This window comes from Mastomys coucha, unplaced genomic scaffold, assembly GCF_008632895.1.
Source record: "Mastomys coucha isolate ucsf_1 unplaced genomic scaffold, UCSF_Mcou_1 pScaffold8, whole genome shotgun sequence".
In the NCBI taxonomy this organism is placed as follows: domain Eukaryota; kingdom Metazoa; phylum Chordata; class Mammalia; order Rodentia; family Muridae; genus Mastomys; species Mastomys coucha.
The window spans coordinates 68,561,700-68,578,714 of record NW_022196914.1 but is presented as its reverse complement, the minus strand read 5'-3'; the positions used below and the strand labels follow the sequence as shown (position 1 = coordinate 68,578,714).

Genomic DNA, 17,015 nt, shown 5'->3' with positions numbered 1-17,015 from the left:
GCCCTGGCTGTCCTGGAACTCACTCTGTAGACCAGGCTAACCTCGAACTCAGAAATCCACCTGCCTCCCAAGTGCTGGGATTAAAGACATGCGCCACCACTGCCCGGCCAGAGGACAACTTATATGAGCTTGTTCTCTCCTTCCTGGCAGGCTTGGCAGCAAGCATCTTCCCCTGCCATCTTGCCTGACCTATTTGCCTTTTGATAGTTACAGTCCAGCTGTCATGTACCTCAGTAGTCACACTTTTACCTCCTCAGGTCACTGATCCCTCCTACAGTTTTTTGTGTATGTTTCCTTTTAGCAGGGCTTCCACGGCTTACATATGTTGAGGTACTTTCCTTTATACACCAAAAATCTTTGTCTGTGTCATGTGATATTTAGATTTCTGTGGCTGGGTATGGCTGTAGTCTATTTCTTGAACTGAGCACAGCTGTCCAGCAGTCCTATGTACTGTAACTAGCTAATCTCCCATAGCCTATAGTTCTGAATCTTTACAAGCTCACCTCCAATCCATACCCCGCCCCCCACACTGTCTGACCTCACCGAGGGCACCTCACCGAGGTCAAGCAGTCCTGCTCTCTTCCTGTATTAGTTACTGAAGGTCTACTGCAACTATGGCATTTCACATGTTCCTGCTTCAGACTGTCTGTTTTCTGAAGTTGCTATCAACCTGTGTCTCTAGTATAATACTTGGAACAGGTAGTAACCATTAAATATTAACAAACTCAATTAATGAATAGATGGGTACTTCATTACCAGAGCAAAACTTCTGGGTTAAAGAAACTACTCTTAAGTGTGTATGTAGTGTTATACTTCCATGTAGGAAAACAACACAATTGTGTTACTAGATGTGTGAACTGATATTTGTCACTAGAGAGTCTCTTGTTTTCTCTGGGTTCTGAAGTGTGAATGCCTTGAAGATGGCTATCATGCAAAGGAGGGCACTGTGTAGGCAGCTCACAGATTGAGCCTGCAACATGAGGGTGAGGACGTGAGTGTAGGTTCCCTGCAAAGCCAACTGTAGCTGTGTGCTTCTGTAATCCCAGCACTGGGAAGAGGAAAACAAGCCAGCCTGCCGCCTCCCTGAACGGAAAAGCCAAGGCTCAGTCAAAAGCTTCTTAATAACTCCAAGGGAGGATGACAGCCCCAGGGTGGGCCTGGCGTACGCACACACACATGTGCACCTGCACACATACAAAAGATGCAGAGGGCATGTTCTCGGCTGATAGGAATTGGGATGTTTACTTAATGTTTCATTTTCAGGTACTAACTATATATGACAAAATCTGTATCTTATGAAAATGCAATCTCTCCAATTGCTTCTAACTACTAATATTAAGAGTAAAACCAAGTAAGCTGCACTTTACCTTGCTGTTGCCAAGATATAGTCATGGCGTGGTGACCAGGAAACAGCCAATATTTCCTGTCTGTGACCTGCAAATACAAGTGAGTGAAATATTTAAAAAAACAAAACAGAGGAAGAAGGCAATAATTTTGCCTCACTCAGAAAACAGCAAGCATAAATAGTACTGAATGGATATGGTCACGTCTTAAGCTTGCAGTGTCTTCATTTAAAGACTGATGTGAGGTTTCTGGAAGGTTTTTTTTTTTTTTTTTTTTTTTTTTTTTTTTTTTTTATTTAAGACTTATGTGAATACACTGTAGCTGTCTTCAGACACCTCAGAAGAGGGAGTCAGATCTCATTACGGATGGTTGTGAGCCACCATGTGGTTGCTGGAATTTGAACTCAGGACCTTTGGAAGAGCAGTCAGTCTTAACCGCTGAGCCATCTCTCCAGCCCCTCTGGGAAGTTTTTAATGGAGGACTTTTAATGTATAAGGACTGACTGGCTTCTGCTTTGGAAAAAATACAATTACTATTTTGGATAATCCACATCACTGAGGTGTCTATCTCTATAACAGAAATACATGGCAATAAAATTAAGTATTTTAAAGAAAGAAGAATATTTTATGGTATCTTACAAAGTTTTAACAGAAAAAAGAAAAGACTCTTGACTGAAAAAAGTATGTTAACAGCTGTTTCTAAAAAGCTGAGATGACAAATTCATAGAACATTTTTACCTAATGGAACTATTCAAATCAGACAAATGTCTGATTTTTAACCAGACATCTGCCTAGCTTTTTAACCAACTGAAATTATTGATGATAATGATATCAAAAATGCTACCCACTGGCTGCAGGGTTGGTCAGTGGTTAAGAGCCTTGTTGTTCTTGCAGAGGACTGGGGTTTGATTTGCAGCAACTGCAAGGCAGTTCAAAACTCTACCTCCAGTCCCAGGGAAGCTGACAGCCTCTTCTGACTTCCGAGGGCACCAGGCACACTTGTGGTGCACATACATGCATGCAAGGAAACACTCATACACATTAAATTACTAAATAAACCTTTAAAAAAAAGCTACTCATTCCATCAAGCTTTTCTGGTATATTTATATTTCTCAGAGACGGATAAAAACGTACATTTCTGAGTTACATTCCAACATTTCATTGTTTAGAATTAGATGAAATAATATAAATAAAAATTAATGAAGTTATTTATATTAATGTAGTTTCCCCAGAGTATTGCTATATCACTTTTTTCTAAAATATCTGTATTGAGGAGCAAAGCTATTTAAGTATTAAGAACAAAGCTTCTTCATTAACAGCCACATCGTTCATGAGCTGCGTCTCTTTCCTAGTTTAATGGTTTTCATGTAGAAGCAGCCAAGGCTGTCCTCTGAGCTCCCCTGGCAGTCACTGTTCATAGAAATGTCTCCACAGCTGAGTCTTACAAGAGTAATGCACAGAAGGACCTTTACTTCTCTGCTGACTTAACTAGCACGAAATGCATCAGTTATATCATTTACAAAGCGCATTGTTAGCAACGTTTCTTCTTACTGAACAGTTTACTCAAAGTAGTAGTTGTTCCATATTTAAACAAAGAAAAAATACCCTGTAGAATGTGAGAACAGGATCCAGACTTTAAGTCACAAAGTTGTACTTTGGGCCCTCTAGTTCCAACTGTTAGAAAAAAACAAAAACAAAAAAAAAAAAGTTTTTATATAATATTTATTATACATTATAAAAAAAATCTCAGCAAATTACCACTAAGAATCACACCATTTTCAGTCTACCTACACAGAAATAGAAGAGGCATGCCATAACACATTTACAAACATATAAACTATCTGTCTCTATTGGTTATGACTGAGAAATGGACCTGTGTCTGCACTTCACTCACAGTAGACCTGTGCTCCACTGCCTATTCTCATCTTACAACAGAACAGTCTGCACAGGTTGTAAGGCTGTGTGGAAACACCGAGAAGTAAGTACAGTGAGGTGTCACAGGGGAGCGTCCACCAGCATTCCAAGGGTATGTATCGTTCTTTGCCCTGTTATCACATGAAACCATTCAAGTTCAACAGCAGTTTCCCCAAGCTAATGCTATGGCTATCACTCCAATTGCTAGAGACAGTATCCTAGCAACTGACCCAGGCTGAAGATCTTGAAGATCAGTTAGTGTCTGGCTCTTAGAAATGAAGCAGCTGCTTGATGCCCAGCTGTGGGATGAAAACTCAGGCCAGGTGGCTCATGCAGTACCCAGGAATAATGGAGTCCTGGGGTCAGACACCTAATATTAGGTTAACAGTTTTTCTTTTTTATACATGAATGTTTTGTTGTTATTGCAGGATTCATAATAAAGCCTATTTGCTTTCCATAACAATATGAAAGAGAAAGAAGTTTTCCTTTTATTGTGTTGAACAGGAAAAATTATCAAATTAAAAAAATACATTTATGGTTTTGTGTGTGTGTGTGTGTGTGTGTGTGTGAGAGAGAGAGAGAGAGAGAGAAAGAGAGAGAGAGAGAGAGAGATAGGACATGTGCTGAGATCAGAGGAAAACCTGCTGTAGTCAGTCTGTCCTACTATGTGTGTTCTAGAGATCACATTCTAGGTACCAAGCTTGGCAGCAAACAGCCCTACCCACTGAGGAACCTCGCCAGTCCCAGTTGCCATATTTTGTTCATATAAAAACACCTGGAAGATTAGTGATTTAAAAGGATCCCTCAGAGAACAGACACGGGCTCTCTGAAAGAGCAAAGCAAAACGAAAAAAGAAAGGGGAGAGAGAACTGATACTCTCGCAGTCTTTGAATCCTAGGCATTAGCATGTGTTGAACCTACACTAGGATATAGTGTTTAAAGTAATCTTTACCTGGACTAATGTTTTCCTGGGTTAACATAACTAACTCTAAAATGGAGAGTTTTCCATATGCTAAAAGGCAAAAGGATATATACTCACCTGCTACCAGACAGTGCTTGGTGGCTGCTGGGGACATGTGATGACTATAAACTGTTTCCTCAAAATTAAATACATCTGCAGCCTGTTAATGAAGAGATGATCAAAAATCAAATGAGCAAACAAAAACAAACAAAAAAAAATGTAAAACCAAAGCAAAAATCTCCTTCCCACATCTAAAACATATTATTAATTGACTGTTAGCAACATATCAACTAAAACATGATAAATCTCAGAAGTTAAGGCAAGACAAGCCTCTGGCTCCCCATTCCTCTCTAGCAGGCTAGCATCTCCAGCAATGAGCTAGCTAGCTCTGTCTCAGAGCCACATGGCCCCAGTTTTCATCCCATGATGCCAATCACATGCCTTGAAATCATAAATGACACTTATCTGTAACCAGACTATCTCCTTTGGCTTTCTTCAACTACCCTAGAATTCTTGAACAAACCCCCAAATCCCTAGCATTCCTTCCTGTCCACTTTTACTCTCCAGCTTGGACTGTAAAGGCCAACACATTCAACACCACTCTCTCTGTTTGTTGCTATCCTATTTGTCAAGACCTCTACCCCAAAGCCATAATACCTCCTTTTTTGAATCTATGGCCACACTGATTGTACAAAAGGGCTGGCAAGCTTTTTCTGCAGTGTCAATGAGCAAAGACAGACATCTCTGCTACTGTAGTGTCAAAGCAGTCACTAGCAACTAATGAAGATACCTGTATTCTTTTTAATTATTTAATTCATATGAGTACACTGTAGCTGTCCTCAGACACAACAGAAGAGGGCAGCAGGTCCCATTACAGATAGTTGTGAGCCATCATGTGGTTGCTGGGAATGAAACTCATGACCTCTGGAAGAACAGTTAGTGCCCTTAACCACTGAGCCATCTCTCCAGCCCCAATGTATGTATTCTTAATATCACTTTATTTACAAGACACCCTGAGTCAGACTTGCCCACAGCTTACTCTTGGTCAGTCTCTGCTTTACTCAGGGTAACCCTGCAGTTAGCAGGCTGGCCTCAGTAGAAGAGCACTCACTGCAGGGAGACTTTAGTAAGGATTGACAGCCCCCAGTGCAGAGTCTACTAACTAGTTGTCTGCAATATCCTGCAGCATTTCCAGCTCTCTCCACTGTTTACAAACATCCTTACTCAATCACAATAGGTGATCAGATCTTTTAGTTCAAAGAGAAAATAAAAGCCACTGAATCAGACATCTCCAATCTCTTAAGTAGCCAGTTATTTTTGCTTACACCTTCTACTCTTCATTTCCATCATGGAAAAATAGTCCTTGCCCATTTCACAAGTAATGTCTCTGATTGAATTCAGATCCCCTCAACACTGTGGGCAATTTCAATCTACAGGTTTCCTATGAATTAACTCTAACTACTGTCCTTTCTGGCTCATTCCCAGCAGCACTGAAAGCTAAATCCTATTCATCTTAGTATCTATCCCCAAGGCAAAATAAAGAAATAACACCCCTCAACTTTCTTTCCTCTTTTTTCATATCAAATTAAGCAATCTTTAATCACCGTTTCTTTTTAAAATAATTTAATTTAATTTAATGTGCACTGGTGTTTTCTCTACATTCATGTCTGTGTGAGGGTGCCAGACCCCCTGGAATTATACTTACAGACTATACAATGAGATACCATGTGGGTGCTGGGAATTGAACCAGGTCCTCTGGAACAGCAGCCAGTGCTCTTAACCACTGAGTCATCTCTCCAGGACTCACTTACTACTACTTAACTCACTGCAATCTTAATATTCTTATTTACACTATTCTTTCACTGTCACTGATACCCTCGTTATTCTATCTGGTTTGCCAGCTAGGAAGATAACCAATACAGCTGTTCACCCCACTGTCCTTAAAGCAGTCTTTTTTCCTTTCCATTACTTTGCAGGGTTTGTTGCAGTTCTTCTGTTCTATAACCCTGGTAAGCTTCCTCTCTGCAGCTGAATGTCACTGACTCACAAACCTCTACTTTCAGTGTATACTCACTCTGGCATCAGATTCAAATAGACCAGTCCCTGGGTTACTTCCAGATGCTTTTCTTGCAAACCCTTTGATCATAATAAACTACCTCATTCCCATTCCAGAACTGGGAACCATTCTTGTGTGTGTGTGTGTGTGTGTGTTTGTGTGTTGCTGCTGCACTGAGACAGGGTCTTGCTCTATAGCCCAGGCTGGCCTTGAACTCACAAGAAGTGCAGGCTGGCTTCAAACGCATGACTCCTTAGCCTCCCAAATGCTAGAATTATTGGCATATATACCATGACCCACTGCTACTCTGTGTCTTAAAAGCTATCCAAGTCCTGCCTTCTCTGTCTCTTGCTGTACATAAAAATGACAAGAGTGCAACATTTATGAAGTTGAAGTTACTTTCTAGATACTTCTGTCTCTGAGAACCAGCCTATAGGGTTCTAGATTCCTTAGCAGCTTTTCAAACCCTTTAAACAGAATTTTGCTGGGTTTGCCAATGGAGGATTGGTTAGACCTCAAGATACCCCACTTTGGTCCAAACAGGAAGTTCACAACATGCATTTAATCTTTACCACATATGATGGGTTTTGTTTTGTTGGCTTTTGGTTTGTTTGTTTGTTTGTTTGTTGAGAAAAGGTCTTGCTACATAATCCTGGCTGGCACAGAACACAAAAATATAGGAAATAACTCTGAAGCGATGCCACATTTCTATAGAGAGGTTTTACAGGTATGGAGAAAGCTGAGAGAAAAGAGTAGTACTGAAAAATTTCACTAATTATCATAAAATTCTCATCTCTGCTATCTATTTTTTACTCTACTTTAAAAGCTTTCTTTTTCTGTAAGCTTTTACATCAAGAAGGGAAAAGTCTAATTCTATTCCTTAGCTCAAAGTTTTCAAATAACAAAGGTATTTGCTAAGGTTTTGCGTGTTCATTATGTGCTAGGCATTGTGCTAGATATTTTATGTATATTGGTAAATAAGCCATCTAGAATAGATGGCACCATACACTCTAGAAGGTGCTATCTTGCCCTCATTTCAGACAAGGGTACAGAGATGAAGGGTTCTTTGGCATTTGCCCATTGTCACAGAGCTAATCAGTAGAAGTAAGTTAACCAGGGTATAAATCTCCTTAACTATACTGTTTTCATAACTGACGCTCAGAACATCTTAAAAAGATCATCCACAGTTGAAAACTCAATTTTCCATTATCCTGTATAGCAATTTGGAAAGGTTGTTAATGTTCTTACCTGCAATGTGTTTGTATCCCATACTTTCAGAGTTTTATCAAATGAGCTGGATGTGAACAAGCCAGTGTCATGAGGGTACCACTGAACTGTCTCCACGCTGTACTTGTGAACATCGGGATGGCTTCTACAAAACAGCAAGTGAGATTTACAGTCTTCAAATCTTGGGGGAGTTTCAAATGTATTATTATGAAAAGAAGCAGGTTCAGGTAGGAAGATATAGATTGCTACGGTAACATCACACATCCTCATCCTATCTGCTCTGAAGGGAAGAGAGGATGTCTAGGCATCTACAGATTTGGTTCCCACATGAGATGTGGAGGCATGCCTTCTCCTGAGGCATACTATGTGGGATATGCTCACTCCTGTATTGCATTCAGTGTGTGTGTGTGTGTGTGTGTGTGTTGGGGTCAGTGCATCTGTGTGTTGGGGTAGGGTGTGTGTGGCCAACTCCAGTGGATTTCCTACACCTTGGAGGTGGCAGTTGGTTTTCAGTACTGGTGTGGGATTTTCCTTTCTCAATTATCATTATTAGATCTGTGGAAAGCTCCACACACTGCCATGAGATTCCACACATAATAGTGTTTACCCACTGTTGGGTGAAGACAATTAAACATGTGGACAGCAGTTCATAAGTACCTTTTTTCTTTTCAGCTAAGAATTCAAACTCCTCCTGGTTGCAGGGAGCCTCTTTTTGTTGAGAGCATGTACCTACTTTCTGTTATAGAAAGTGAGAGACCCTCAAAATTGTCTTTTTCTTGTCCTTGGCATGAAGGGTAAAACTGTGTGCTGAGCTTTATTGATCTGTTTGGAATGCCAAATCTTCAGGTATGGATGAAATCCCAAGGAAAGTGAGCGATTGGTTAGAGCTGTACAGTTGGGCCTACATTGTTGAGACGTATCAATATAGCATCATTTCTGTCATGTGGCCTTAGGACGTTCCCTGTTCTAGCATTTGTTTCTTTCTTTCTGCTCACAGAGTAAAGATGATTCTCTCGTTTTCTCCACAGTTACATGAGATACAAGCACACTCCAATAAATTTCGACTTGAAATAAGTTAGAATGACTCTGATACGCTCCACAGAGTCTTGGTTTCAACATAGACTTTCTGATGAGTTGTTTTAAATAAAGCCAGTCCTTACTGTAGAAATACAATCAAAAGCTCATTTATATTTTAAATTTAAATTTTGAAACAGGACATAATATATCATTCTATTACATGTGTTATTTTCAAGTATATTTAGTAAAAATTTTGGTAGTAAAATCTTATTAAAGCTCATGAACAAATTAAGTATACCAACCCTAAATATTACTAAGTTGCCTAAGCCACAATAACATAATGAATTTTATTACAATTATTTTTTAAAATGATATTATGAATATACCCATTTTGAACTTCAATGTCATACTTTTAGACTTTGAACCTAGGAATAAAAGTCATAATATAATAAAATATAGATATACACTAAACATTTACTTATATTACATACCAAAAAACTTACCAGATCATAGAGTAATATTATATGTATACATATTCACACAAACACTTATGTCAAACATAAAATTTGCATATATTTCATTATTTAATAAACTTAATGCTAAATTTTAATCTCAGATATCAGATTTTTTTAAATTATTAAATTAAAGCTGGGTGTAGTGGCACAAACCTTTAATCTTAGCACCTAGGAAGCAGAGGCAGGCAGATCTCTTGTGAATTCAAGGCCAGCATTTTAGAATTTAATTTCCTTTGTTTTTCTTTTTGATTAGGATTGAAAGTGTGTAAATGGCTCAAGCCTCTTAAAAAGCAGGTCCCATACTGTGTTGCAATTCTGGGAGGCCCTAGGCTACTGTTATTAATCTTGGTTGCCCACCATTAATTAGATGGTAAGGCATTATTGCTGAAGACATAGTACATCTTGGTTGCAGGACAGGGAGAAATCAAGCTGGAACTGACCTGCAAGCATCCTCCTGGCTAGCTAGCTTTCACAGTGCGGGAAGCTGCTATGTAGGCCACTAGGAGAGAAACTCAATAGCGGTATTACCCAGCTATAGAAGCTGCATGCTACAATACCAGCCTGCCAGGCAAGATGGCAATCAGTGGCAAGCTGGGATTTGAGGTATGCTTCACAAAAAGGCACTTGTGCCTACTACTTACTGTAAAGCTCTTTAAAAGCCCACGGCTAGGAAGTTCACAGGCTCTGGGCAGCTAACCTACTAGAGTTGCTTTGCTAAATGGACATGGTGTTAGTTGCCTTCTTTATACCATAGCCTGGGCTTCCCTCGGGCTCAGAGAAGCTTCTTTCTGCAGGGGCAGTAGCTAAAGCAAAGACTCGGAACAGGCCAAGTGCTGAGCTTCAGAACTGCTAAGTGCTCAGTGCTGTGAGGGTAGATAGAATGGAGATGAAGACAGGGACAGCATGGCTGTTGCATGAAGTCACAGCAGCCATGATTACCTGCCTAAGGCTCACACAGGATCAAGCCAGCCTGGGGGAGGAGCTCACAAGGCTCCACTCCTAGCTGAGGAGCTACTGGCAACGGATGGATGACTTTGTGTCTATGAGCGTGCCTTCCGCACTATCTGGACTCAATGAGTTACAAAAGAAGAAAACAAAGTTGGAGGTGGACATGGTGAGAGAGTCCTGAAGGAGTGGGAGGTAAATACGATTAAGACACACACAAGTATGACAATGTTAATGAAATAATAGTCTACAAAAAGTTATCCTAGAGTATTTTGTTTTGCTTCTTTGGTTTTTTTGTTTGTTTCTTTGTTTTGGAGACAGGGTCTCTACATAGTCCTAGCTGTCTTGGAATTCACTAGGTTGATCAGGCTGGCCTCAAACTCCTTGCTTCTGCCTCCCAAGTGTTGGGACTAAAGGCATGCACCACTGTGCTCAGCTATCCTAGAGTATTTGAGTAGGTAATAGTCTTAATTTTTAATTACGTGTGTATACACACACGTGCGCATGTGTGTGTATGTTTGTATACATGGCCTGCATGTAAAGTCCAGAAAACAACTCATGACAACCAGTTCTCTCCTTCTATTATGTGGGTCTCAGGGACAGCACCAAGGTCACCGGGAATGGTGACAAAATGCCTTTACCCACTGAGTCATATAGCTGACTCTGAACTTTTTCTTTAACTTATATTCCTTTTGATTTACACAGTAGTTTTTACAGCTTTGAACATGCTTTAAAAATACTTAATTATCACAGAAGCCTGCTAAGAATGATGGAACCAGTAAAACGACCTCAAAAACAAAATAAGCCAGTCTCAAGACAGATTTTCAAAACCATGTTTCTAAAATAAATAGTATGTAAACACACAATTATAAATCAGAACCTAGGGTCCTTTGCAGTGCTCTGGGAACATACAGCTCTGTGAGATTCTCCCTGTGAGAGCACACTGGCTAAGGCAAAGTTTGCTTAAGAACAGATCAGACAGACACAGATGGCAAAAGAGCTTCGAATGACTCTTAGTAAAAAAGAAACTACCAAACAGCCAGAGAAGTCAGGACAGACAGGTATATTTTTAGGTTGAGCAATATATATTGTTTTGTTTTTTTCAAGACAGAATTTCTCTATGTAGCCCTGGCTGTCCTAGCACTCAGTCTGTAGACCAGACTGGCCTCAAATTTGGATATCTGCCTACCTCTGACTTCCAAGTACTGGTTTAAAGCCACTGGGCTTAAATTGCACTTTTTTGAGTGAGTATATACATGTGTGGTGAGAGAACTAACTGCATATTTATTACACTCTGTTTTTAATCTTTTCCCCATTAACATCAGTTGAAAACTTAGTTTGCATTTATAATTAGTTGTAAGATTCATACATGAACCTTATACTAAGTGGTCTTAAAATCATAGCTACTGAGATATGCTCTGTAGTACAGAACAAAATGACACAAAAGTCTTTCTAAAAATTCATTTGAAAGTTGACACAAAAACTGTTTGGAGGAAGTCACAAGACAAAAATATATTGAATTTGATAATTTTTTTTTCAAGAAAGTGTCAAAGGATATCCATGCCAACTGAAATTTTGTTCACACCATGCCTATGGCTGCTACTTTCACTGTTTTAATTTCATGCAAAGGATACTGAACTGTTTACATATTCACAGTTATACTTTCAAATACACACCTGCCAACGGAACACACTGCTTTACATGTGTAATAGGGCTGTCTGCTGGCGTTCTCAAGGTCATAGAGTACAATCACACCATCGGAACCACCTGACAACATGCTGACGACAGAAAAGTCACATTAACCACTGTGAGAAGTCCACCTATGGATGATGCCTTCATAACTGCACACTGACCTATATATGCCAGAAGTATTAAGACAGCAAGTTCAGTTAATTCTAACATACTTATGTAAACTGGAATTTCTTAACATTTACAAAAGCACAACTACAGAAAAGCTCAACCTTTGATCATTTCAAGTTTACCTCCATGATTATAAAAAGATGGTAGGTCAAGACGGCAAAAGACAGCTAAGAAAGTAAAAGATTATAGTATCATTCCAAATGTCTTCTTAAATCTGCTAAGTGAAAACAGAATTAGTCTATCACCAACAGTAGCTATGGGTTCCTGGGCAAGTTAAATCACCTATGAGCCTTTGGACATTTGTAGAAATACAAAGTGAGGGAGGGCATTTCATCTAAATGATAAAGCTGAGGTGACAGTAAATGGAAGTTGGCTCCCTTCCTTTCATAAACGTATTCATTCCATTCATTTGTCCCTCTGCTAATGAGCTGTGAACACATGGCATGCTCCCTGACCACCAGTAAGGTTACAGTTTAGCAGGAAAGACCTTGTGTTGATCTTAAAAAGTGTAAGTTGCAACTGGGACCACCATGGCAATAAGCTACTTTTATTTTAGTTTGAAGCTTCAAGGACAGCATTCTTGGTTATAATATTTAAACTGGTACCTGAAGGAGGAAGAGAAGGTGCAGAGAGTCACACTGTAGCGACTGAGGGAGGACTATATTGTGAAGGGAGGGAGGGAGAGGAGAGAGATGACAGGCTTAGGGGTTGTACACTTAGTCTGACTTAGGAGCAAAGGGACAAAGCTGTCCTTCAAATTAGTCCATTACACCAAGAGAGCCTGGAAATGATTGGATTCAAAAGCTTTATAAAATAATTTCTAAATAGTCATATGCAATCATATACTTGACAACAAAAAGTTCTTCATGTTAATTCAACTAATTTACAAAATGAGCTTGTAGAATACTCCTAGTCCATCACATACATTACACAGGACCCCTGATTCTGTCCAGGACTGCTCTTAGCTTGTTGCAGGCTATTTGTTTCCCAATTATGATTTTGGTTTTTTCCTAACATTACCTGAAATAATCTTCCAATTTGAAGCTGTAACATTTAACTGACTTGCCCATCAGCCATAATACTACAGTTTAGAAAAAACAACTGGTGGTAAAGTATGAAGCAAATTCAGAACAAAGTCTACAAAAGGGAGGGTTTTTATTTTCCCACAGATTGGAACATATCCTATTTCAAATTCAATACTGTCACCATTTCTATTCCCCCTCACTCGGGGCACCATCCTTTTACAATTTTTACAAGAGGAAAATCTCTTCAGGATCAAACTTAACTGCAATTCCAGTATTACACAAAATATAGTTAGCCAATTAAACAGGTACATCTCATCTGCAGGGTCTTCAAGAACATCCATACAATAGGACCTTTCCTATCCGCAGGGTCTTCAGGGCAGTCCACACACTAGGACCTTTCCCACAACTCCCTCTCCTTCCCTTCAGTTCCTCACCAATGCAATTTTTATAGGAATCGCTGACTTCCTTTTCTGAATACTGCACAACTCATCGTCCAAAAGTGTATCATGAATACAGGAGCTTTGTTTTGGATTGTTTTAGATGGACACACACCTTCAATTCACCTTTGTGCTTCTTTGTTCCCTTGACCTGTTGTTTCTTGGTAAAACTCAGCTCTGAAACTTCAACCTTAGAATTTTAATCTTTACTTACAATTTTTGTTTATAATTTCTTTATGGCAATATTATCAGTAGCCAAAACAATGCCTAGATCCACGAAGTTATACATTTATATTAAGTATTGCTATTTTCTAGAATTATTGGTTATCATCAACACTTATAACATATTTCACACATACATAAACTGTAATCCACCAGATCTTACTGACTCTGTTAGCTGTTTACTATCCCTCACAGGGTACATAATCACTGTACCAATGCCTGGCTGGTATACCACTGTACTTTTCCCACTTGCACCAATGACCAAAATAAATCAGCTATCCTTTGTTCTCTGGATCTGCATATATTTTATCAATTTACCCCTCACCTGCCTTTAAACAGGAAATATTATATTAAGCTTTAGAAAATTAGGAAAAAGAAAAGAATTATTGTGTGCCATCTTTCAAATGTAACCATGTGCTAAACTGAGAACTGTTTTGGCACGTGCTCCTTGTAGACTATTATTATGGCAGAAGGGGAAGGTAGAGAGTACAAGTCTGCCACACCCACGTAGCTTACCAGGAATACTGGTAACTAGACCACATCACGAGAAACTATTTCCCATAGGTTATTTTAATTACATAATCTAATTATAAACAGCATAAGGCTTGATTTTGTTTTATTTCCTTGTAGTCCCAGGGTGGCTTGAATCCAGCTAGGTGAGGGTCTATTAGTGAACTACACCCTCAGCTCACATGAAGGGCTCTGAGCTCACATTCCTTAATAGCCATGTGTTCTCCTCCCGTTCTGCTCTAGACTAAACCCAGATCTTGTGCACATGAATCATACTTTTGTCACAGAGCTGCACCCTCCTCCCTGAAGTCTTCCCATATGTATCGTAGTGTGCCGATGCCTGGTGTGACATGACGGGAAGTTGTGAGCAAGGGAATACATTTAGCTGCAGTGTAGGCAATGGGGTGGAACAAACATGTTTTCAATACAGATTTTCTCAAGTTCTGATGACAAAAAAGTTAAGCACGATCATTCCTATAAAATAGCTAAGACAAATTGAAAATTTAAAAGGTTAGGTAATTTGCACAAGGTCACAGAGCTGGTAAATAAGAAACTCAGTGATTATCTTCTTCAAATCTAGTTTGCCAAACACATGTCTACCTTTTATATTTCACTTCCCACTAGTCCCTGAAAGTAACAATTATAGTTCTGAAGAGCACCTAAACTCATCCCAGCACTTAAAAAGCCCTCTGCATCAACATAAATTCCTGGTTTATTGATTTAACATGAACATATTTATGCTGCATTTGTAATATCAACCTGATAACACTTTGCTTATTTAATTTTGTTTCTATTTCAAAAAATGCTATAATTTACAATTTTAAAAAATATTTTTAAGAGCTTTCTACTAATCAATCTGAAAAGGCAAGATTTTCCCGCACCTCACTTAGAAAGAAAAGTAAAGCTGTAACTTACTATCGTCCTTCAACAGGCTCGATGTCGAGAGTGTTGACTCCACTGCCATGGATTCTTTCAACATCCCTGTCTTTGTTTAACTCCAGGCCCAGGACCCTTTAAAAATTAAAAAGAGAAAAGGATAAAAGAACTATAAAGAAATTTAATATAAACAAATTTCCCCAAGAATATATAGATTACCACAAATACTGCAAGTCTTTAGTTTCTTACTACATTTAAAGGTATTCAGATTTATAAATGTAAGCCTCTAAACAAGTTTTAAACTGAAACACTACTTTAAATTTCATTTAAACCTTCCTAATGCTGTGATCCTTTAACACAGTTCCTCATATTGTAATGACCCTCAACCATAAAATTATTTTTACTGCTGCTTCATAACTGAAATTTTGCTTTTTTTATGATTCATAATATAAATACCTGATATCCAGGATATATGTAACCCCTGTGAAAGGGCAGAGACCCACAGGTTGAAAACTGCTGATTTAAAGCTTTTAAGTCCTAAACTATGAATAAACTTTCAGGGAAAGTTAAATTCCAATAAACCTGATTGACGACACCTAGTGGATAAAAGTTTGAATTACACAATTTAAAGATTTCTCTTAGATGTTTAAGACTGTAGAAATACAAACTATATTCAATGCCGCAGTTTAAAGAAAGTGAAGCAGAGAAGGGTTATCGGTAACAAAGCACAGCAAAGCTTCAGAGCTCGAGCGTTGATCTTCGTGATATGGTGATGGTCTTAAAATGATGGCAGCACTCAGCATGTTTTACACTACAATGAAAAATTTCATTTTTCTTCATTTAGGGGTGGGATGAGATATGTTATTATGTAGCTCAGTTTGACCTGGAATTTGCTATGTAGCCAGGCTGGGCTAGCAATTTTCCTCCATCTGCTTCCTGGGACCTGGGACCACAGGCTTGGGTCATCAATGTCCAGCTTGTGTACTACAGTTCAATATCTAGTTTATGTGAATTACAGCTCCAGGTTGTAACCGTCCTTTTAAAGATGTTGCCTGTGAGAGCTGAATGCAGTGTTTATTATGCTTTTGTCATTAGCAGATGACAGGGAAGAACATCTTCTCTGAATAAAAGAGGACTTTGCAGTTGTTTAGTTACAAAAATTAATGAGAATTTAAAAATAACCTCAGTACTTTATTTTTTAACAAAACAATAATCTTCACTGAAGCCTGATATATATATTAATTTGAGCTACTGTAATTTTACTAAATACTAGAGCTCGTCAACATTGTTCAAATTTCAGTTACTAAGAAATACCATAAAGCTCAAAGCCCCAATGATGATATTCCATCTACAAATCACTATATAAATAGCACGTAGTCGGTGATTTATTTTCATGCCTTCTTTCAAAAACTGTATGATTGTTTACTGTACACCTGTTACTCAGTATACAAACACATTCAAAGCAAGTAGGTTCGTCAAGTCTGGGCCTTAGAGATAAACTCACATGAAATTTTACAAAAATAAAGGCGTTGGTCGACAGAATGAAAGTGTACACCACGGACAGAAGCAGTAATGTTGGAAGTGAAGGTCAAGTGGAATGCAGTGGGGTTAGCTGGCCGTGAGACTATTCACAGTGCCATTGGAGAGACTGCCATCAGGTCTCTCTTGGAGTGACAGTTATCTAATTTGACTCCCTGGTTACTTTCAATTTCATTCTTCACGTACACGGCAAGCTACAATCGTTGTGACCTCGGTTTCATCTTCATATTCTCCCCTACACGCACTCACGGGTCTTCCTCATCCGGCTCCTGCCGACTTCTTCATCTTCAGCCCAATCGGTCCTGCCACCTTAACTCCCTGCTCCAGAGTCTCACTTGGCACTGGAAGAGGAAAAGACATGGCGTGCCTTACCTCCGTGTCGACTGCGCTCTACGCAAGCGAAGAGGGTCCTCCAAACCCGACTGTCGAGCGTACAGAAAGCTCAACATTTCGTTTCCACACACCGGCTTGAGGCCTGAGTGCCGCCATGACAGAGCTTGGCGCCGGATACAGCAACACGGGCTCCCATTGGCCAATCAGCGATGTGACGTAACCAAAGGAGTGCGGC

At 39.3% G+C, this 17,015-nt stretch overlaps 1 protein-coding gene across 2 annotated transcripts in view; it reads right to left on the bottom strand.

Annotated features, from left to right (window-relative positions):
- The window catches only part of Ercc8 (ERCC excision repair 8, CSA ubiquitin ligase complex subunit), a 35,393-nt gene extending 18,408 nt beyond the window's left edge, over positions 1-16,985 (bottom strand). Inside the window, exons 1-7 of one of the 2 annotated variants that reach the window (XM_031360526.1) lie at positions 16,820-16,985; positions 14,948-15,043; positions 11,655-11,756; positions 7,523-7,646; positions 4,297-4,378; positions 2,949-3,017; positions 1,368-1,434 (exon numbers count right to left, since the gene is read on the bottom strand). In XM_031360526.1, the coding sequence (XP_031216386.1) occupies positions 1,368-1,434; positions 2,949-3,017; positions 4,297-4,378; positions 7,523-7,646; positions 11,655-11,756; positions 14,948-15,043; positions 16,820-16,896 (617 nt within the window). In that variant the 5' untranslated portion in view covers positions 16,897-16,985. The remainder of the gene's footprint in view (positions 1-1,367; positions 1,435-2,948; positions 3,018-4,296; positions 4,379-7,522; positions 7,647-11,654; positions 11,757-14,947; positions 15,044-16,819) is intronic. The other variant, XM_031360527.1, reaches the window with a different exon arrangement.
- Positions 16,986-17,015: the final 30 nt, after the last annotated feature.